The sequence below is a fragment of the Gobius niger genome, assembly GCF_951799975.1.
Source record: "Gobius niger genome assembly, chromosome: 10".
Lineage (NCBI taxonomy): Eukaryota > Metazoa > Chordata > Actinopteri > Gobiiformes > Gobiidae > Gobius > Gobius niger.
The window spans coordinates 2,644,855-2,667,602 of NC_136861.1; the positions used below are offsets into that span (position 1 = coordinate 2,644,855).

The 22,748-nt window shown below is 44.0% G+C and overlaps 1 protein-coding gene across 1 annotated transcript in view; it reads right to left on the bottom strand.

Annotated features, from left to right (window-relative positions):
* fbxl19 (F-box and leucine rich repeat protein 19) overlaps positions 1-20,628 on the bottom strand; it is a 58,961-nt gene extending 38,333 nt beyond the window's left edge. The window contains exons 1-5 of the mRNA XM_079564178.1: positions 20,275-20,628; positions 13,789-14,007; positions 9,550-9,693; positions 2,729-2,815; positions 1,016-1,291 (exon numbers count right to left, since the gene is read on the bottom strand). Coding sequence (XP_079420304.1) covers positions 1,016-1,291; positions 2,729-2,815; positions 9,550-9,693; positions 13,789-13,992 — 711 coding nt within the window. The 5' untranslated portion in view covers positions 13,993-14,007; positions 20,275-20,628. The remainder of the gene's footprint in view (positions 1-1,015; positions 1,292-2,728; positions 2,816-9,549; positions 9,694-13,788; positions 14,008-20,274) is intronic.
* Between the last annotated feature and the right edge of the window lie 2,120 nt (positions 20,629-22,748).

The following is a 22,748-nucleotide window of genomic DNA, read 5'->3' on the forward strand; positions in this document are numbered from 1 at the left end:
CTACTCATGTAACTGTATTTAAATATGGGAAACGTGGAAGAGCTTGGTGGCTTCTAACTTAACCCCATTTAGCCCCATAGAGGAGTGGAGATGAGGCTAAATGCTAACAACATCTTTGGTCTTTTTGACTGAGTGCACGCACAAAGACCAGACAGGTGCACATTAACTCGTCTAAGCTCAGGTAAGAACATATGTCAGTATGGAAAACCGGTGGCCTGTTCCTTTAAATACAGGAAGTAACAGCTAGAGGTAGAGTTTTCATACTGTTGTGCAATCGTAAAGTTATGCAAGAGTCTAAAGTAGAGACCTGTACAGGAATGGATTTTGTGGATTATGTTTTGGTCTGACCGCCCGTTCCCGCCTAAGGCTTTATGAATCCTGACCGATCCTACAAAATTAGTGTCGAGTCCTGCAAGTCTCGTGAGAATTCCCGCCCGTTGCAGGTCTCTAGTCAAGAATTCTATTAAACTTTCCCTCCAACTTACTCGTGTTGAAGAACATGCATGATAACTGGCAAACCGTTGGGCGACAGACCCATGTTCACTTTTTTGTAAATAAATATTTCATTGTTAATGAACATTTGTTGGGCATTGATTTTTTTGTTTTAAACCTCCTCCTTTTTCCTGTTAACCTATCTACCAACATTCAAAAATAACAAAAAATACAAGAAATACCATTTTCCCCACTATTGCCATCTGGTGGTTGTTTCAGGTACTACATAATAGACAGGTCCCCAAAAGTCACCAATTACCGGACAAAAAATAAAAAAGAAAACTTAAGAGATTTTGGTTCAAAATTTGCATCTGGAGCCCAAGGCTCAAGAAAAAATTTTGAGAGTGGTTTTGGTGGCTCTATTCCCTTAAAAAAAATGGGGTCCCCATATGGAGCAGTTTGCCTTGAGGTCCCCATTTGTACTGATTTACAAGTATGTGTGTGTGTGTGTGTGTGTGTGTGTGTGTGTGTGTGTAAAAGTATCGTTCAGATATCGTAAACCCAGTATCGTTAAACTCCTGACCTTCTTCTTGCCGCTGTCCGTCGCCGCCTCCTTCTCCTTCTTCCTCTTGTGGCCGTCGTTGCTCCGCCCCTCCGCTCTTCCGTCCGGCGTCCGGCCCTCCCCGGCTCTTCCCTCGCCGCCGCCACGGCCCCCCGCCTCAGCTCGGCCCTCACCGCCGCGCGACACCTCCTCTCCCGCGGGGGGCGCCTTCTTCTTGGGCGGCGGGTCGTCCGTGATCTTCCAGCGCCCGACCTCGCCGTTGTCAAGGCGACGCTTCCCCGAGCCGTCCGTCTGGTCCTGCGGAGAGGGAGGGACGTCACCCGCATACCCCACATTTACAATGACCTCATCCGCATACCCCACATTTACAGTGACCTCATCCGCATACCCCACATTTACAGTGACCTCATCTGCATACCCCACATTTACAGTGACCTCATCCGCATACCCCACATTTACAGTGACCTCATCTGCATACCCCACATTTACAATGACCTCATCCGCATACCCCACATTTACAGTGACCTCATCTGCATACCCCACATTTACAATGACCTCATCCGCATACCCCACATTTAGTGACCTCATCCACATACCCCACATTTAGTGACCTCATCTGCATACCCCACATTTACAGTGACCTCATCTGCATACCCCACATTTACAGTGACCTCATCCGCATACCCCACATTTAGTGACCTCATCCACATACCCCACATTTAGTGACCTCATCTGCATACCCCACATTTACAGTGACCTCATCTGCATACCCCACATTTACAGTGACCTCATCCGCATACCCCACATTTACAGTGACCTCATCTGCATACCCCACATTTAGTGACCTCATCCGCATACCCCACATTTAGTGACCTCATCCACATACCCCACATTTAGTGACCTCATCTGCATACCCCACATTTACAGTGACCTCATCTGCATACCCCACATTTACAATGACCTCATCCGCATACCCCACATTTACAGTGACCTCATCCGCATACCCCACAGTGACCTCATCCGCATACCCCACATTTACAATGACCTCATCTGCATACCTCACATTTACAGTGACCTCATCCGCATACCCCACATTTACAGTGACCTCATCTGCATACCCCACATTTACAGCGACCTCATCTGCATACCCCACATTTAGTGACCTCATCCGCATACCCCACATTTACAGTGACCTCATCTGCATACCCCACATTTACAGTGACCTCATCCGTATACCCCACATTTAGTGACCTCATCTGCATACCCCACATTTACAGTGACCTCATCTGCATACCCCACATTTACAGTGACCTCATCCGCATACCCCACAGTGACCTCATCCGCATACCCCATATTTACAGCGACCTCATCCGCATACCCCACATTTACAGCGACCTCATCTGCATACCCCACATTTACAGCGACCTCATCTGCATACCCCACATTTAGTGACCTCATCCGCATACCCCACATTTAGTGACCTCATCCGCATACCCCATATTTACAGCGACCTCATCCGCATACCCCACATTTACAGCGACCTCATCCGCATACCCCACTGTGACCTCATCTGCATACCCCACAGTGACCTCATCTGCATACCCCACATTTACAGTGACCTCATCCGCATACCCCACAGTGACCTCATCCGCATACCCCACAGTGACCTCATCTGCATTTACACAGATGTTCTAAGGGTCTAACTGGTGTTTATGGAAGAATAACGTGGCTCACTTTGCTGGTCTTGCCCTCCTTGTGGCACTTGGGGCACTCCCAGCAGTTGGGGATCTCGTCGTTGATGATGCCCTCAGCTTTACCCATCTGGAACACAATATAACTGTTTAAACCAGTGAAGAAGAGAAGAGGCTCGCAATAAAGAAACTTACTCATGTTTGTGAGTATATCTGTACCTTTAAGCAGCTGGGGGAGGATCTCTGCTGTATTTACTCATGTTTGTGAGTATACCTGTACCTTTAAGCAGCTGGAGGAGGATCTCTGCTGTATTTACTCATGTTTGTGAGTATACCTGTACCTTTAAGCAGCTGGAGGAGGATCTCTGCTGTATTTACTCATGTTTGTGAGTATACCTGTACCTTTAAGCAGCTGGGGGAGGATCTCTGCTGTATTTACTCATGTTTGTGAGTACACCTGTACCTTTAAGTAGCTGGGGGAGGATCTCTGCTGTATTTACTCATGTTTGTGAGTATACCTGTACCTTTAAGCAGCTGGAGGAGGATCTCTGCTGTATTTACTCATGTTTGTGAGTATACCTATACCTTTAAGCAGCTGGAGGATGATCTCTGCTGTATTTACTCATGTTTGTGAGTATACCTGTACCTTTAAGCAGCTGGAGGAGGATCTCTGCTGTATTTACTCATGTTTGTGAGTATACCTGTACCTTTAAGCAGCTGGAGGAGGATCTCTGCTGTATTTACTCATGTTTGTGAGTACACCTGTACCTTTAAGCAGCTGGGGGAGGATCTCTGCTGTATTTACTCATGTTTGTGAGTACACCTGTACCTTTAAGTAGCTGGGGGAGGATCTCTGCTGTATTTACTCATGTTTGTGAGTATACCTGTACCTTTAAGCAGCTGGGGGAGGATCTCTGCTGTATTTACTCATGTTTGTGAGTATACCTGTACCTTTAAGCAGCTGGAGGAGGATCTCTGCTGTATTTACTCATGTTTGTGAGTATATCTGTACCTTTAAGCAGCTGGGGGAGGATCTCTGCTGTATTTACTCATGTTTGTGAGTATACCTGTACCTTTAAGCAGCTGGAGGAGGATCTCTGCTGTTTTTACTCATGTTTGTGAGTATACCTGTACCTTTAAGCAGCTGGAGGAGGATCTCTGCTGTATTTACTCATGTTTGTGAGTATACCTGTACCTTTAAGCAGCTGGGGGAGGATCTCTGCTGTATTTACTCATGTTTGTGAGTATACCTGTACCTTTAAGCAGCTGGGGAGGATCTCTGCTGTATTCACTCATGTTTGTGAGTATACCTGTACCTTTAAGCAGCTGGGGAGGATCTCTGCTGTATTCACTCATGTTTGTGAGTTAGGGCTGTCACGGTATGAAAATTTTACCTCACGGTTATTGTGACCAAAATTATCACGGTTTTCGGTATTATCGCGGTATTTTTTTTAAATGTGTGTTAATATGTTCAGAAAGCATTGATAGTCCTACACAAACTGAAATCGTTTCAAAAAAGTTTAACTGTGCTTGTTACATAAAAAAATACAGACAAAGCCTTTTCACATCAAAGTAAAGGAACTCTAATGATGTGTTGTTGATCGTTTCGAGGGTTTTACATGTACTATTTATAGCGTCAGAAACGAAGATAAACCGTCTATATCAGGAACATTGTTGTTGTCCTTCCAGTGAGCTTTCGCTTTGCAGATTTGGGAAAATACCATCATTATTAAATTCCTAATACTGCGGCGAGAGTAAATCTATTGCAATCTGCCACCGGGAGCCCCGTAACACATTGTGCCATCGTGCGGAGGTATCCGCGACATGTTTATGTACTGGCGGTGGCGCTGCAGCCGCACTATGGGGCGACTCGTTACATTTTCCCTCAACCCAAAGTCCCACATCAGCATTCCAGCTAAAACGCTAACTTACTTGCTATAACATACAATTATGCCATTTCCCCGTGGCTTCAGCCGTAGGAGCCTCCAGCTCCAGGCTGAGTGAGCCCCGCTGCCCCACGCTCGCCCTCTCGCTCCCTCACTTCACCTGAGCAGCGCTACAGCCGCCCGCATCCGCCGGCTGACTGTAGCTCGTCTACTCGCTAACCCATGGATCTATTATATTAAACTAACCCCGCTCTAACAGACGCACCACCGAGGGCGATGAACCGCATGAGACATCGCGCTGACGCTGAGGTGAAAGTTATACGGCTTTATATTACGACAAGTGAACTTTTACTGCTTTTACTTCATAGCTAGTGGGAGCGGCTAATGCATCTGCACAACAAAGCTACGCCGACACAGCGCGCAACTGTGCAGGAGACTGAGCACCAAACTGATCTAAGTTTTGTGATGCCTGTAGCTTTATATTTGACAATAGCCGCGGAAACTGCAGCAGATGAGACGGTGGCTGGTGAGGCTCACCGTGCCTACACCGCGGGTGCGGTTATTCACCGAGATAATAATAAAAACACAAAACAAGACGGTAATTTTCACCGTCAAAATTTTTACCGGGGTTTACCGCTACACCGGTTACCGTGACATCCCTATTGTGAGTATATCTGTACCTTTAAGCAGCTGGGGGAGGATCTCTGCTGTATTTACTCATGTTTGTGAGTATACCTGTACCTTTAAGCAGCTGGGGGAGGATCTCTGCTGTATTTACTCATGTTTGTGAGTATACCTGTACCTTTAAGCAGCTGGAGGAGGATCTCTGCTGTATTTACTCATGTTTGTGAGTATACCTGTACCTTTAAGCAGCTGGAGGAGGATTTCTGCTGTATTTACTCATGTTTGTGAGTATACCTGTACCTTTAAGCAGCTGGAGGAGGATCTCTGCTGTATTTACTCATGTTTGTGAGTATACCTGTACCTTTAAGCAGCTGGGGGAGGATCTCTGCTGTATTTACTCATGTTTGTGAGTACACCTGTACCTTTAAGTAGCTGGGGGAGGATCTCTGCTGTATTTACTCATGTTTGTGAGTATACCTGTACCTTTAAGCAGCTGGAGGAGGATCTCTGCTGTATTTACTCATGTTTGTGAGTATACCTATACCTTTAAGCAGCTGGAGGATGATCTCTGCTGTATTTACTCATGTTTGTGAGTATACCTGTACCTTTAAGCAGCTGGAGGAGGATCTCTGCTGTATTTACTCATGTTTGTGAGTATACCTGTACCTTTAAGCAGCTGGAGGAGGATCTCTGCTGTATTTACTCATGTTTGTGAGTACACCTGTACCTTTAAGCAGCTGGGGGAGGATCTCTGCTGTATTTACTCATGTTTGTGAGTACACCTGTACCTTTAAGTAGCTGGGGGAGGATCTCTGCTGTATTTACTCATGTTTGTGAGTATACCTGTACCTTTAAGCAGCTGGAGGAGGATCTCTGCTGTTTTTACTCATGTTTGTGAGTATACCTGTACCTTTAAGCAGCTGGAGGAGGATCTCTGCTGTATTTACTCATGTTTGTGAGTATACCTGTACCTTTAAGCAGCTGGGGGAGGATCTCTGCTGTATTTACTCATGTTTGTGAGTATACCTGTACCTTTAAGCAGCTGGGGAGGATCTCTGCTGTATTCACTCATGTTTGTGAGTATACCTGTACCTTTAAGCAGCTGGGGAGGATCTCTGCTGTATTCACTCATGTTTGTGAGTATACCTGTACCTTTAAGCAGCTGGGGAGGATCTCTGCTGTATTCACTCATGTTTGTGAGTTAGGGCTGTCACGGTATGAAAATTTTACCTCACGGTTATTGTGACCAAAATTATCACGGTTTTCGGTATTATCGCGGTATTTTTTTTAAATGTGTGTTAATATGTTCAGAAAGCATTGATAGTCCTACACAAACTGAAATCGTTTCAAAAAAGTTTAACTGTGCTTGTTACATAAAAAAATACAGACAAAGCCTTTTCACATCAAAGTAAAGGAACTCTAATGATGTGTTGTTGATCGTTTCGAGGGTTTTACATGTACTATTTATAGCGTCAGAAACGAAGATAAACCGTCTATATCAGGAACATTGTTGTTGTCCTTCCAGTGAGCTTTCGCTTTGCAGATTTGGGAAAATACCATCATTATTAAATTCCTAATACTGCGGCGAGAGTAAATCTATTGCAATCTGCCACCGGGAGCCCCGTAACACATTGTGCCATCGTGCGGAGGTATCCGCGACATGTTTATGTACTGGCGGTGGCGCTGCAGCCGCACTATGGGGCGACTCGTTACATTTTCCCTCAACCCAAAGTCCCACATCAGCATTCCAGCTAAAACGCTAACTTACTTGCTATAACATACAATTATGCCATTTCCCCGTGGCTTCAGCCGTAGGAGCCTCCAGCTCCAGGCTGAGTGAGCCCCGCTGCCCCACGCTCGCCCTCTCGCTCCCTCACTTCACCTGAGCAGCGCTACAGCCGCCCGCATCCGCCGGCTGACTGTAGCTCGTCTACTCGCTAACCCATGGATCTATTATATTAAACTAACCCCGCTCTAACAGACGCACCACCGAGGGCGATGAACCGCATGAGACATCGCGCTGACGCTGAGGTGAAAGTTATACGGCTTTATATTACGACAAGTGAACTTTTACTGCTTTTACTTCATAGCTAGTGGGAGCGGCTAATGCATCTGCACAACAAAGCTACGCCGACACAGCGCGCAACTGTGCAGGAGACTGAGCACCAAACTGATCTAAGTTTTGTGATGCCTGTAGCTTTATATTTGACAATAGCCGCGGAAACTGCAGCAGATGAGACGGTGGCTGGTGAGGCTCACCGTGCCTACACCGCGGGTGCGGTTATTCACCGAGATAATAATAAAAACACAAAACAAGACGGTAATTTTCACCGTCAAAATTTTTACCGGGGTTTACCGCTACACCGGTTACCGTGACATCCCTATTGTGAGTATATCTGTACCTTTAAGCAGCTGGGGGAGGATCTCTGCTGTATTTACTCATGTTTGTGAGTATACCTGTACCTTTAAGCAGCTGGGGGAGGATCTCTGCTGTATTTACTCATGTTTGTGAGTATACCTGTACCTTTAAGCAGCTGGAGGAGGATCTCTGCTGTATTTACTCATGTTTGTGAGTATACCTGTACCTTTAAGCAGCTGGAGGAGGATTTCTGCTGTATTTACTCATGTTTGTGAGTATACCTGTACCTTTAAGCAGCTGGAGGAGGATCTCTGCTGTATTTACTCATGTTTGTGAGTATACCTGTACCTTTAAGCAGCTGGGGGAGGATCTCTGCTGTATTTACTCATGTTTGTGAGTACACCTGTACCTTTAAGTAGCTGGGGGAGGATCTCTGCTGTATTTACTCATGTTTGTGAGTATACCTGTACCTTTAAGCAGCTGGAGGAGGATCTCTGCTGTATTTACTCATGTTTGTGAGTATACCTATACCTTTAAGCAGCTGGAGGATGATCTCTGCTGTATTTACTCATGTTTGTGAGTATACCTGTACCTTTAAGCAGCTGGAGGAGGATCTCTGCTGTATTTACTCATGTTTGTGAGTATACCTGTACCTTTAAGCAGCTGGAGGAGGATCTCTGCTGTATTTACTCATGTTTGTGAGTACACCTGTACCTTTAAGCAGCTGGGGGAGGATCTCTGCTGTATTTACTCATGTTTGTGAGTACACCTGTACCTTTAAGTAGCTGGGGGAGGATCTCTGCTGTATTTACTCATGTTTGTGAGTATACCTGTACCTTTAAGCAGCTGGAGGAGGATCTCTGCTGTTTTTACTCATGTTTGTGAGTATACCTGTACCTTTAAGCAGCTGGAGGAGGATCTCTGCTGTATTTACTCATGTTTGTGAGTATACCTGTACCTTTAAGCAGCTGGAGGAGGATCTCTGCTGTATTTACTCATGTTTGTGAGTATACCTGTACCTTTAAGCAGCTGGGGGAGGATCTCTGCTGTATTTACTCATGTTTGTGAGTACACCTGTACCTTTAAGTAGCTGGGGGAGGATCTCTGCTGTATTTACTCATGTTTGTGAGTATACCTGTACCTTTAAGCAGCTGGAGGAGGATCTCTGCTGTATTTACTCATGTTTGTGAGTATACCTATACCTTTAAGCAGCTGGAGGATGATCTCTGCTGTATTTACTCATGTTTGTGAGTATACCTGTACCTTTAAGCAGCTGGAGGAGGATCTCTGCTGTATTTACTCATGTTTGTGAGTATACCTGTACCTTTAAGCAGCTGGAGGAGGATCTCTGCTGTATTTACTCATGTTTGTGAGTACACCTGTACCTTTAAGCAGCTGGGGGAGGATCTCTGCTGTATTTACTCATGTTTGTGAGTACACCTGTACCTTTAAGTAGCTGGGGGAGGATCTCTGCTGTATTTACTCATGTTTGTGAGTATACCTGTACCTTTAAGCAGCTGGGGGAGGATCTCTGCTGTTCTTACTCATGTTTGTGAGTATACCTGTACCTTTAAGCAGCTGGGGGAGGATCTCTGCTGTATTTACTCATGTTTGTGAGTATACCTGTACCTTTAAGCAGCTGGGGGAGGATCTCTGCTGTATTTACTCATGTTTGTGAGTATACCGGTACCTTTAAGCAGCTGGGGGAGGATCTCTGCTGTATTTACTCATGTTTGTGAGTATACCTGTACCTTTAAGCAGCTGGGGGAGGATCTCTGCTGTATTTACTCATGTTTGTGAGTATACCTGTACCTTTAAGCAGCTGGGGGAGGATCTCTGCTGTATTTACTCATGTTTGTGAGTATACCTGTACCTTTAAGCAGCTGGGGGAGGATCTCTGCTGTATTTACTCATGTTTGTGAGTATACCTGTACCTTTAAGCAGCTGGGGGAGGATCTCTGCTGTTCTTACTCATGTTTGTGAGTAAACCTGTACCTTTAAGCAGCTGGGGTGGATGATCTCGTTGCAGATGGTGCACTCCATGAGGCAGAGGCTGAACTTGTCGTCTGGATCGTCCACAGTGTCCTCTTTTCCGGCCTCTCCACAGGCCAGACACACGGCCGTGTGAGGCAGCACCGGCTGAGGACACAGAACTTTGCATCAGCTCCACATGTTACGCCACAGTAATAACATACTAACATACATGTCATATGTTATGGACGTGGGAATAATGCGTTTCTCTGCATCCTGGTCATTCACAGCTTTACATTATGAAGTTCAGTGAGGCCGGCGCTCACAGACAGTCTCCTATTGCACATGTTTTAATGGGATATGGGGAGAACATGTCTCCACAGAAAAGATCCAAACAAAGGCCGACACTTCCACCGATTGGAGCCCATTGACTTTTGTCCAACTAAACAAACCCATCAGTGAGGGTGTTTACAAGGGCTCGACTTTCCCGGTTATTAGCGGGAGTTTTTAATATTCCGGTTTTTGTCTTTGATCATATAAACACTTTCCCGATTATAAAAACCCGAAAATAGCAGTAATCAGGATAAAACAGCATGTCTACTCTATTTACGGTTTCAGCTTCTCATTTCTTGTTCATGTTCTGTGTTTTTTTATCATAACCATGAAAGAACTAAAAGTCGTGAATATTTAAGATGAAAAGAGGCATCGTAATGTGGATTTATGCTAGGGCTGTGCAATTAATCGAAATTCGATTACGATTATAACACTAGACCAGGGGTGTCAAACTCAAATACACAGTGGGCCAAAATGTAAAACTTGAACAAAGTCGCGGGCCACCATTGAACAAATGAACCTTTTAATATGGACCCAAACAAGATTTGCTTTAATATTGAATATGGAACAAGGAACACTTATTACTATACAATATATAACTTAATAGTCCAGATATGCAAAATCTGAAAAAAAATGTATAATACCTGTGGGCCAGCTCGAGTAGTCATTTGGTATAGCCTCGCGGCCCAAATATAATTACATTGCGGGCCAAATTTGGCCCGCGGGCCAGAGTTTGACAGCTATGCACTTGACGATCACAAAAATAGCATAATCGAGAACAAAGGATTATGAAGGATGCCCTCCCGCTCGTCCTGTGCGGTTTGTGTGACGCGTCTGATCAGCTGAAACACCAGCGTGACAGAACTGTAAATAACATCGTACTAATATTTTATATACCTAACTCTTAGATAACGCCTCTGTTAAGAGCTCACCTTGTGCTGAAGGAGAAAAGCTGTTCAGAAGCCTCCACATCCTTTGCTCAGGCCCTGGTTTTGTTTGTAGAAAAGTCTAAAACTCTTCTTCAGGAGCAGATCAACGGAGCTCAAACAAACTCTTAGTGATGTGCCGATCGTGTCGAGGCTTCGAAGCGTGTGCCGAGTAATCTAGAGGAGTGTCTATTGAAGCGCGTATCGATGCGTGTGTTGATCACGTGTGTGGTGGCGTTCGAAGCTTCGGGAAGTGGCCGCACCACGTGACTGATTCAGGAAATGATTCGCGGGTTTGAAGCTCGATTCAAAACAAAAGCGACAGTGACATTTTGTGTGTTTGGGTTGGACATAAACAAAGTAACACAAGCATATTTTCCATCACAACTCTCTAACTCTATAAATTCGCAAATTTAGTCTGTCAGCCCCACCATTTATTGTAAGCACTCAGCATGTTATACATTCAGACCTGTCCCTTTTTAAATCCAGATTAAAGACTCATCTTTTCAAACTTGCTTTTAATACTTAGAGACACTGAATTGTGTCCAGGTTGTAAACATTTGGTGTTTTTTTTTTAATTGTTTTCATCTTTCTGTGAAGCACTTTGGTCCTCCTGGTGTTGTAAAGTACTATATAAATAAACTTTAACTGATTGATTGATACATTTCTTGTCCACATGATGGCGTAGTGGAGCAAATAAAGCACCTTGATGCTTCGAACCATGTGTGATGCAATTGGCTGTGAGGCTTCAATGCTTCATGGGGCTTCATCTTGCCATCACTACAAACTCTTATTACTTCATGCTGCTGTTATGATTGTTTCTGTTCCCTTCGCATTTCACGCGCTACAGGCTCAGGCTTTGGTCTGACATAAAAACATTAGTGCTGAGTGATGATGTCATCAGGCCGCGCCGCTCTGTTGGACAGGTGTGAGGGCTGGCCAGCAGGGGGCAGGTGTCCCTGTAGGACTAGTTTAGAAACGTGAGCATTTAAAAAAAAAAGCTTTTATTGTCCAAAGAAAATTTAGTCCATAGTTGTTTTTCAAATAATAATAAAAATGAATAAATAAATACGATTTTTTTTTAAGGAAACAAATAATCGTTTGAATAATCGTGATTTCAATTATTACTAAAATAATCGGGATCATTATTTTTTCTATAATCGAGCAGCCCTAGTTTATGCAACACTGTCAGTGACAGTATAAAGGCTGGTTTTCCTCTGGACACAGAGGAGTCGACACAGAGCTGGATAAAGTTTTTCCTCCACTAACTCTCGGTGAACATCAGCTCCGCTCTCTCACACCAGCCCCGGCTTCAAACCGGCCCCCAGTCCTGCCTGGTCCACTCAGTGATAAAGACAGACCCAGGACGGGTAAAGGTAACGACTTATCCACAATCTGCCGTCGCTCAGGATGTTGAGGACGAGCTGGGCCCAAAGTGGACGTATTGTGCTATAATATAAAATATAACGTCTGCGTGGACAGAGCCTAAATACAAAAGGCGGGTTTCCTTATTCGATCATGTAAATAAGGGATTAAAGTTTCCCGTATAATCGCCACATGTCACTAATAACCTGGAGCCCTTGTAAACTCAGTATCATATTATTATAACGGCTGCGTATTTCATTCCATGTTTCGCAGTAATTCTCTGGAGTCTGCCCGGTGACAGGCCTCTGATTGGCCCGCGGCGTCGGACACTGTTGAAACCCGTCGCCAGGCAACAGTCAGCGCGCAGTTGCCACGGAAACGGCTCCATCTGTTTCTGGTGTTTCTGAAGCTCCTCAAATGGAGCTGATCAGCAGCTCCACCGTATCAGGAGGTATTTCTGACTTCAGAGACGGAGGGGGGGCAAAAATAACAATAATAATAATAATAATAATAATAACGTGGCATCGCTCTGCCAGGAGGAACCGCAGGGGATGATCAGAAATATGTCCATTTTAATCCCTTGGTTGCTCAAAATTATGATTTTCTTTCCCCGGATTTTTTTCAAATTTTCCTATATATTTTGCTCTATTTTATCTATTTTTTTTCTAATTTCCCCTTTAAACTTTTCCCTATTTTCATTCAAAATTTCCACTTTTTTTCCCTACATATTTTGCCCATTTTCTTTCCTTTTTTTTTCTATTTTCCCATTCAATCTACCTTTTTTTTTCTTCCAAATTTCCAATTTTTTTTTATAAAATTTGTTCCCAAAAACATTCTATATATTTTGTCCATTTTTTTCCTATTTTTTTATCTTTCCCTTTAAATTTTCCCTTTTTTCCAAAATTTATTTTTTAATTTTTATTTATTTTTCTATATTTTTTGCCTTATGTTGTTTATTTTTACCCTATTTTTTTTCATTTTTCCCTTTTTTTCCAAATATCCCCATTTTTTTTTCTAATTTTTTCCTATATATTTTGTCTATTTTTTTCGTATTTTTTTCTTTATTTATCCCTTTAAATGTTCCCTTTTTTTCCCAAATTACCCAACATTTTCTTAAATGTTCCTATATTTTTTGCCTTGTTATTCATTTTTTATTTTTCCCTTTTTTATTCCAAACTTCCCCATTTTCTTCACATGTTTTCCTGATTCCCCACAAATATCAGTCTGTAGAGGTGAGTGAGCTCCTGCCGTTGCTGATCCCGTGTGAACAGGGATGTACTGGCTGTGATGTGTGTGATGTGTGTGAGCTGTGAGCGGCCTGCAGGTGGCGCTGTGGCTCTCACCGCGGTGCACTGGCTGTGATGTGTGTGATGTGTGTGAGCTGTGAGCGGCCTGCAGGTGGCGCTGTGGCTCTCACCGCGGTGCACTGGCTGTGATGTGTGTGATGTGTGTGAGCTGTGAGCGGCCTGCAGGTGGCGCTGTGGCTCTCACCGCGGTGCACTGGCTGTGATGTGTGTGATGTGTGTGAGCTGTGAGCGGCCTGCAGGTGGCGCTGTGGCTCTCACCGCGGTGCACTGGCTGTGATGTGTGTGATGTGTGTGAGCTGTGAGCGGCCTGCAGGGGGCGCTGTGGCTCTCACCGCGGTGCACTGGCGCAGCAGGCAGGACTGCTTCATCCGGCCCGGGCCCCCGAACTTCTTCATGTCTTTGCAGAAGTGGCACTCGCCGCACTCGGTCCGCAGACAGGCCTGACAGCGGCGGCAGCGCGTCCTCCTGCGGCGAGCTCCGCCCGCTCCTCCCCCCACTCCCCCCACCCCTACGGGAGGGGCCTTAGCGCCGGACATCACCCCCCCGGTCAGCTGTGGGGGACAGACGGGAACATGGTTACGGATACATCCACATGATCAGGATCCAGATGTTTAAACACTGTAAAAAGCTGCTCTAAAAGCGAGTTACTGATGAGGCCGAACACCAGTCTGTCCTCTGAGGTTCTGTTGACGGCCTCTGGGCGGCGCTTTAGAGCTCCACAGTCCCGCCCCTTGCAGTCTTGTTGCTCCGGAAGCAAAAAATCCCCGTCAACATGACCGTTGATTTTCCAAAAATTCAAATATTAAGAGTTTAACGTCAGCGCAAAAGCTAGTCAGCTCTGTAGCGATTCATGACCATAAAATGTTTGATTTCAATCCAAAAAGACGACGACATGTTGAAGAAAAGGCAAAGGTACAAGGCTGTGACATCATTCACTTCCTGACTATAGAAACTCCGTATCCCAAGAACCATTGCGACATCGCGCCCGCTGGTCAAGGCAACCAGGTTTTCAGCAAACACGGCCAGTTTCTTTTACTTTGCAGACAAAAGTTCTATATTATTTCACTGTTAAACAGTCTGAATCCTGCTAATGGGAATAAAGATGATGGTGGTTCATTTAATTGGATCGTTGGAACATTTTTCTGACGTTTTTCTTACTCTCAGTGTTAGACATGGATAAAACGTCCACTATCTGCCTGCATTATGTTTGAATACATTGTTTATAATATGTCGTCTACATTACAATAATAAACACGTGTGGGAACGTGAAGCTCCACCAATCAAAAGCCTCATAGTAGATCATGGGACTCCCGAGCATCCTGGGTAATGTAGTTCTAGGACGAAGGCTGTTAAACTGTATTTTTTGGTAATTTTTAGGAGTAATTTGGCATCCGCGCAGTAAAGTGAAGATTACTGCGCAGTAAAGTGAAGATTACTGCGCAGTAAAGTGAAGATTACTGCGTGGATTTTGAACTACTCCTGCTATTATTACGCCTTACAATATAGTCCCCCCTTTTATCCGCTTAGAAAATCCACATTGTTTAATTTTGTGTAATTATACTTTGTAGTGGAACACGTCACGTAACTAACCTGGCTAACGCCAGGCTGCTGTGTGCGCTCGAATTATTTCGAACTGCACAACAGCCTGGGGACCATGGCCGAAATCTCCGGTGGATTTGGGAACCAATCACAGAGCGAGGAGGGACGGCGAGACGATATACGGAAGCTTGTAGTTTATTTACGGATAATAAAAAAAAAAGTTTATTTACGGATCAAACATGACAGCAGCAGACACGATGGTATTATTTGATCAAGCTTTAGACCTTGTTCTAAATAATTTAGCTCAAAAGTTTAGAGCGGGTACGTCATACGTCATCTCATACGATGATACGATTGGCTGGGGCTACGTGCAGACGCATGAGACTTTTTTTTCTTTTTTTTTTCGTATCGCCCAATAAACGAGTATGGACGATCGTAAACCACACCTCTCCTACGAGAAAATGAATTGGTGGTCCCCAGACTAAATATCACTTGTGATTTTAGTCTGGTGTTAGCCAGGCTATCACGTAACCATATTTAAATAGGGAAAACGTGGAAGAGCTTGGTAGCTTCTATCTTGACCTGTTTTGGAGCCATAGAGGAGAGAGGGAGAGGCTAAATGCTAACGCCGTCTGCGCTGTGTTTACGTGACTGAAGATCAGACAGGTCCTAAAGAACTCATCAAAGCTAAGGTAAGAACATATCTCAGTGTGTGAAAACGGTGGCCTGTTCCTTTAAAGGTACTTTTTTCTATACCAATGTTATTTTAATATTCAATAAAAATAAGGTGTATAAAAAGTTAAGCGTTGATAAAGAGAGAGTTCGGACATTATTATCCTGAGCTGCAGAGACAGATCCACATCAGGCGCCGCTTCCAAACTCACTGAGCTGCTCCACAAACGATCTCTGGCGTCCCCCTCACTGCACCTGCTTGTAGCTGTAGCACCATAAGCTCCGCCTCCTGTGGGCGTGTCCTAAAGGTAAAGAACCTCTTATTGTCACGGCTCGTTTGCTTTTCAATCTGCCTAAAAACAAGTTTCTTATTCAGTCCTGACAACCGGTGTAGTCTATGTCCAGGCTCAGACCTGGCTCAGACCTGGCTCAGTCGTGGCTCAATTCAAAAAAGTTATGATTTTATCTCTAAAATGCTATTTCATGGTTTTCAGTTTACAAAAAGCAGTTTACAAACCTGTGTAGTTCAGTTGTAGAAATGAAACCAAAACAGGCCTGTGGTAAAAATATTACAAGTGATGCTATTTTCTACAATGAGGCATCGTTTAAATGAAACATAACTGTAAAGTACCATCTTATCTTAACTGTCCGGGTTTCATGCAGAGTCTGTAACGGGAACATTTCTGGGCCACAGCTCTGGAATCAGACACAAACTGAGCTTTATCACTGAAAAAACTCTTCTATCTTTAGATCTAAGTTTTGATGCTGGTCCAGGGACGCGATTAAAGGAATGGACTTTCAGCTTCTTCCAGATCTATTTTTTATCTATTTTTTCCCACTTTTCCAATTCTTTTGCCCGATGTTTGCCCCATTTTCCCACTTTTTTTAAAATTATTTTTGCCTCAATTTTGTCTGATTTTCTCAATTTTATCCCATTTTTTTCTATATAATTTATTTTATGATATTTCTCTCCATACGTCAACATAGGGACTAAACCAGGACTAAACCAGGACTAAACCAGGACTGAACCAGGACTGAACCAGGACTGAACCAGGAGTCAGGACTGAATAAGAAACTTGAGTTTTTAGGCAGATTAAAAAGCAAACCAGCCGTGACAATAAGATTTGTTTACCTTTAGCCACAGACCCGGAGGCGGAGCTTACGTGCTGCTGCAGGCGGAGCTTACGTGCTGCTGCAGCTGCACTGAGGGGAAAGTTTATCTGAAGTAAACCCGTGTCCTGATTAGGGCTGGGTACCGTTAAACGGTTGCTACTTGGTACCGACTGAAAAGCTCCGGTAGGAGGCGGTATCGAAAAACCGTTTTCGGTGCTAATTTTCGGTACTTTTCGGTACTTTTTCTCTAAACGTCAATAAATGATCCACAGTGAGTCTAAAAAAGCCTGAACTCATGAGCAGCTTCAGCGCAAATGCAGAAGCAAAGCTATAACTTACTCACACTTCAGTCATTATCAGAGATGGCATCAGAGATGTCTGAGCCAGGACTAAACCAGGACTAAACCAGGACTAAACCAGGACTTACAGTAAACTGGTTAAAAACCAGGACTAAACCTGGACTGAATAAGAAACTAGACTCTTAGACAAATAGAAAAGCAGTGACAACAAGAAACACATGGGCTTTACCTTTAGCTTTACCTCTAGCTTTACCTTTAGCTTTAGCTTTACCTTTACCTTTAGCTCTAGCTTTACCTTTAGCTTTACCTTTACCTCTAGCTTTACCTTTACCTTTAGCTTTAGCTTTAGCTTTACCTCTAGCTTTACCTTTAGCTTTACCTTTACCTTTACCTTTACCTTTACCTTTACCTTTAGCTCTAGCTTTAGCTTTACCTTTACCTTTACCTTTAGCTTTACCTTTAGCTTTACCTTTAGCTTTAGCTTTAGCCGCAGAGCCTGAAGTTCCTGCTGTTGTTTAAACTCCAGCTGCACCGGAGCGTTTGGATCAAAGATTGTTTGTGGAAAAGGTGAGGCTCACTCTGCATCAGCCATGTTTGGAACAGTTATGGTGCATTGTCAGTGACAGAGTGAGCGCTCTCACTATGTAACAGATCTGTGACGTGTGAGGAGCTTTCACTGTGGAACAGCTCAGTGAGTTTAGAAAAGTTTATCTTCAGTAAACGGTCCTGATGTGGATCTGGTCTGTTCCTGCAGCTCAGGAGGGAATAATGTCCCAACTCTCTTTTTATCACGGCTTTAGTGGGAATTCTGCTCAAAACATGAAGTTCCAGGTGACGCTGCTGCTCTTGTTTTCTGACGTGCCGTGTTTGGACTTCCTCCTGAACCACACTTTTCCTGCACATTATTTTAACTCAAATAAAATAACACAGGTATCGAAAAAAGTACCGTTCAGGCACCGGTACCGAAAAGCAGGTATCCAGCCCTAACCGGGACTGAACCAGGACTAAACCAGGACGAAACCGGGACTGAACTGGGACTAAACCAGGACTAAAACAGGACTAAACCAGGACTGAACAAGGACTGAACCAACAGGGTGAAGTAAGAAGTGACCGAGCTCTTCCACAAAGACCAGGTACGGATCAACTCGTCTAAGCTCAGGTCAGAACTAGGGATGGGTACCGTTCGTTTTTTATCGATACCAAGTACTTTAACGATACCTGCTTTTCGGTTCCGGTGCCTTACCGGTACTTTTTTCGATACCTATGTTATTTTAATTCAATAAAAATAACGTGTATTAAAAGTATAGTTCAGGAAAAAATCCTAAAACGGCACAGCAGAAGCTACACAGGAGCAGCAGCGTCGCCTGTGACTTCGTGTTTTGAGCACAATTTCCACTTAAGCAGTAATAAAAAGAAAGAAAGGACGTTATTACCTCTTAAGCTGCAGAGACAGGACAGATCCACATCGGGACATGGTTTTCTTTCAGCTAAACCTTTCTAAACACACTGCGCTGTTCGACGAAGCGAAAGCAACTTCACACGTCAAAGATCCTCACATGGTGTGAGCGCTCACTCTGACACTAACAATTTACCAAAACTGGACCAACAATGTCTAATACAGAGTGAGCGCTCGCTTTCAACAAACCATCTTTGATATTCCTGTCGCTGCAGCTGCTGTAAAGTTGTAAACAAGAGCACGTAAGCTCAGCCTCCGGGTCTGTCCTAAAGGTAAAGACGTCTTTCTTGTTGTCACTGCTCTTTTTTGCTTTTCAATTTGACTAAAAGCTCAAGTTTCTTATTCAGTCCTGGTTTAGTCCTGGTTCATAACTGATTTTGTTTAGCTCTGGGTTTTACAACCGGTGTAGTCCACGTCCTGGCTCAGTCCTGCTCAGTCCTGATGCAGACCAGCGGCTCTGCCATCTCTATTACAGAAGTTTAGCAAGTTATAGCTTTGCTTCGCTATAAGTTAGGCTACATCTATGAAATATATCTTTGCTTCGCTCCATTTGCGCTGAAGCCGCTCAGTACCTGCACACGTTCATGTTGCCTTTTTAAGACTCGCTGAGGGTCATATATTGACGTTTGGAGAGAAAAAGAACCGGAAGTTGGCACCGAAAGAATTAAAAATTTTCGATACCGCCTCGGTCGGTTCCAAGTAGGAACAGTTTAACGGTGCCCATCCCTAGTCAGAACTAAGGCCTCAGTAAGAACTTATCTCATACGGAAACTCTGAACTGCTCCTTTAGGCTCAGTCATACTTCACAAGACGCACAAACAAATCAACAAAATGAAGTCGCCGTGAAACTGTTACAATCGTTTCCGTGGCAACAAGTCAAAAGTGACTTAATTTTGCTCTGCAGCTCAGGGTGAAAGAACAAGAAGTTCTTGCGTCTTGTGAAGTATGACTGAGCCTTCAGGTAAAATATCAGATCTGTAACTGAAGATCATCCAACACAAGTGGAAACAGATTATTTTCGCTTCATCAAATCTTTGGGGGAATTTTGATTTGATAATTACCCTAAATTAAAAATATTAACGACATTTACACTGAACTCTGACCCCGGTTTAAACACTGGAGGCCGTGAATCATCACATACTCTGCTCTTCATCACTTTAATGCGCATATTGTTGGTTTTAAAGGTTTGTTGTGAATCCCATTGTTTACACTGGGCTCCTTAACATCCACTTTAACCTTCATTTAAAACTCTCCTTTACTCCACAACATCCCCCAGATCCACCCAACGCGTCCACGCTCTTTCAACGGGTTTAGGAAACCAAGCACGAGCGCACAGAGTGGATAAATCTCAGCCAAATCACAGCCAGCAGAGGTTAGCATCCCACAATAACGAAGCTGCGGCGGAGATAGCGGCTAGCGGCTAACGGCTAACGGCTAACGCACCCCGGACATTCTTATTCACCCGCGAGGAACTAAAACAGCCACGACAAAAATGTGACTGGGCATTTTCCACAAACAGGCACCGGTGAGTATCCCCCGTGTCAGTGCGTTTGGAAACCGGGGGGAAACATGGAAACGGACATCATGTTTTAGAGAAAGGTGATAGCGTGCTAAGTGGCTAACGTCCGCTTTCATTCTTACATAAACACATCGCGCGTTTCGGGGCTGTTTTTAATGACTGTGGGATATTTTACAAACGCGGGAGGAAGCGGGAAACGTGTGTGAGGTGTCGGACTCGCCTTTTAGTTTCCAGTGGCATGCCCCTGAGTCGCTCATTAGAATGTATCCAGTAATTTCCTCACGCAGCTTCTTTCCTTCCTTCCTTGAGTTAGCAGCTAGCCCCCGTTAGCATCACAGTACAATGCAGCGCTCCCATGTTGTTAGCAGCGCCGTTAGCAGCACGTCCTGGACGGGAGTGAAACCCGCGACGCCGGAGCGAGGCAGAGCCCGGTGCGAGAGCGTGAGGGGGGTCCGGCGGCTGCGGCGGCGGGGAAACGGCGTCTCTCTGCCCGGGGACAAACACACGCCTCTGCTGCAGGAGCTGGAGCTGAGAGGATGCACGGAGGACTACAGAGGAGCTGCGCCGAAGGACTACAAACATGGCGGCCGCGGTCAGAGGACACCGCACCTGCGCCAGTTTTGCTTTCACTTACTTTACTTTACTTTACTTTACTTTACTTTACTTTACTTTACTTTACTTATTATTACTATTACTATTATTAACCTCTTACCACCCGCCTAAACCAAATGCATGCTGTCCTCTTTGGCTATAGGCCTGTGTAACACCTCATTTGAAAGCTAAGACCCGCAAGACTGATCTTTTTCCTCACGTTGTTGCTGTGTTGTGTCAGTTTTTTATCCTTTTTTTTTTGTCACATTTTTGTTGAGTTTTTCTCACATTTAAAAAAAAAAATGGTCACTTGTTGGTTGACTTTTTGTCACTTTTTGGTCACATTTTTGTTCAGTTTTTGTCACTTTTTGTCACTTTTTGTCACTTTTTGGTTGAGTTTTTGTCACATTTTCTCACATTTTTAGTAACTTGTTGGTTGAATTTTTGTCAAATGTTTTGTCCAGGTTTTGTCACATTTTTTTTTTTTTTTTGTCACTTGTTGGAATTTTTGTCACTTTTTGGTTGAGTTTTTATCACATTTAAAAAAAAATTGGTCACTTGTTGGTTGATTTTTTGTTGAATTTTTGTTAAGTTTTATTTCATTTTCTTTTCAAATTTTTGTTCAGTTTTTGTCATATTTTTGGTTGAGTTTTTCGCACATTTAAAAAAAAAAAAAGGCCACTTGTTGGTTGAATTTTTGTTCAGTTTTTCTCACATTTTTTAACATTTTTAGTCACTTGTTCGAATTTTTGTCACTTTTTGGTTGAATTGTTGTCAAATTTTTGTTCAGTTTTTGTCACATTTTTTTGTGGCTGTTTTGGTGCTTTTTTCCCCAAGGAGCTTTTTGATTAGGGTAAAGCCAAACTGGAGAAAATGTGATCCGTTCAGGTGGGAGTTAAGAGGTTAATAAATAACTAATAATCAAACATTATAAACATAAACCCAACATCAGTCATTGGAGGAATGAGCTGGAACTATTTTATAAATCTTTATTATTGATCAACACCCAAAAGGCAGAAAAGCGTTCTTCTTTTATAGATGCCATTTATACCATGCCCCTTGTTCTTTTGTTCTTTTTATTTATTTTTTCTAAGATTTGCACTGCAGGACCAAAACCTTGTTGCCTCATTGTGTTTGTGAGAAAATAATGTGAGAAAAGTGAAGAAACTCCAGAGTAAATGTGATGTTTAAGAAGAGTCTTTGCAGCAGGTTGACCTCAGACGTCATTTATAATGTGACGTCCTAAAGCGCTCCTGAACCTGCAGAGCTCATGTGATGGAGCAGGAGCCGATACCGATGTACGGGACAGAAAAGCAGTAAGTGACTGGATTCACATCATTCTGGCGTTTCTGAAGATCGTCTCCACCTCTGGAGGAAATAATCCGACCACAGTTCATCTGAGCTGAAGAGACGACTCTGAACTTCGAGACAGTTTTTGTTTCATCAGGAAATACAGAGAAATGAGCAACAGAGACACAAATCTGTATAAAGACAGTTACCATAGTTACCGCCATGGAATCCTTACCTCTTTAGAGTTTTAAGTTGCTCTTCGTGCTCTTCGTGCTCTTCGTGCTCTTCGTGCTCTTCGTGCTCTTGTGCTCTTCGTGCTCTTCGTGCTCTTTGTGCTCTTCGTGCTCTTCGTGCTCTTCGTGCTCTTCGTGCTCTTCGTGCTCTTCGTGCTCTTCGTGCTCTTCGTGCTCTTCGTGCTCTTTGTGCTCTTTGTGCTCTTTGTGCTCTTTGTGCTCTTCGTGCTCTTCGTGCTCTTCGTGCTCTTCGTGCTCTTCGTGCTCTTTGTGCTCTTTGTGCTCTTCGTGCTCTTCGTGCTCTTCGTGCTCTTCGTGCTCTTCGTGCTCTTTGTGCTCTTTGTGCTCTTTGTGCTCTTTGTGCTCTTTGTGCTCTTTGTGCTCTTCGTGCTCTTCGTGCTCTTTGTGCTCTTCGTGCTCGTGCCCCTTTGTCGGCTGTGTGACTGACCTCCTGGAATCACGTCTGAACCACAAAACCTTCTGGTCAGTTCAGCCGCGATGAAAAGATTCAGTCTGGTGTCGAACAGAAAGCTTTAGCTACAGGGATCGAAACATAAAAGCATCGAAAGAAGGCACTGAA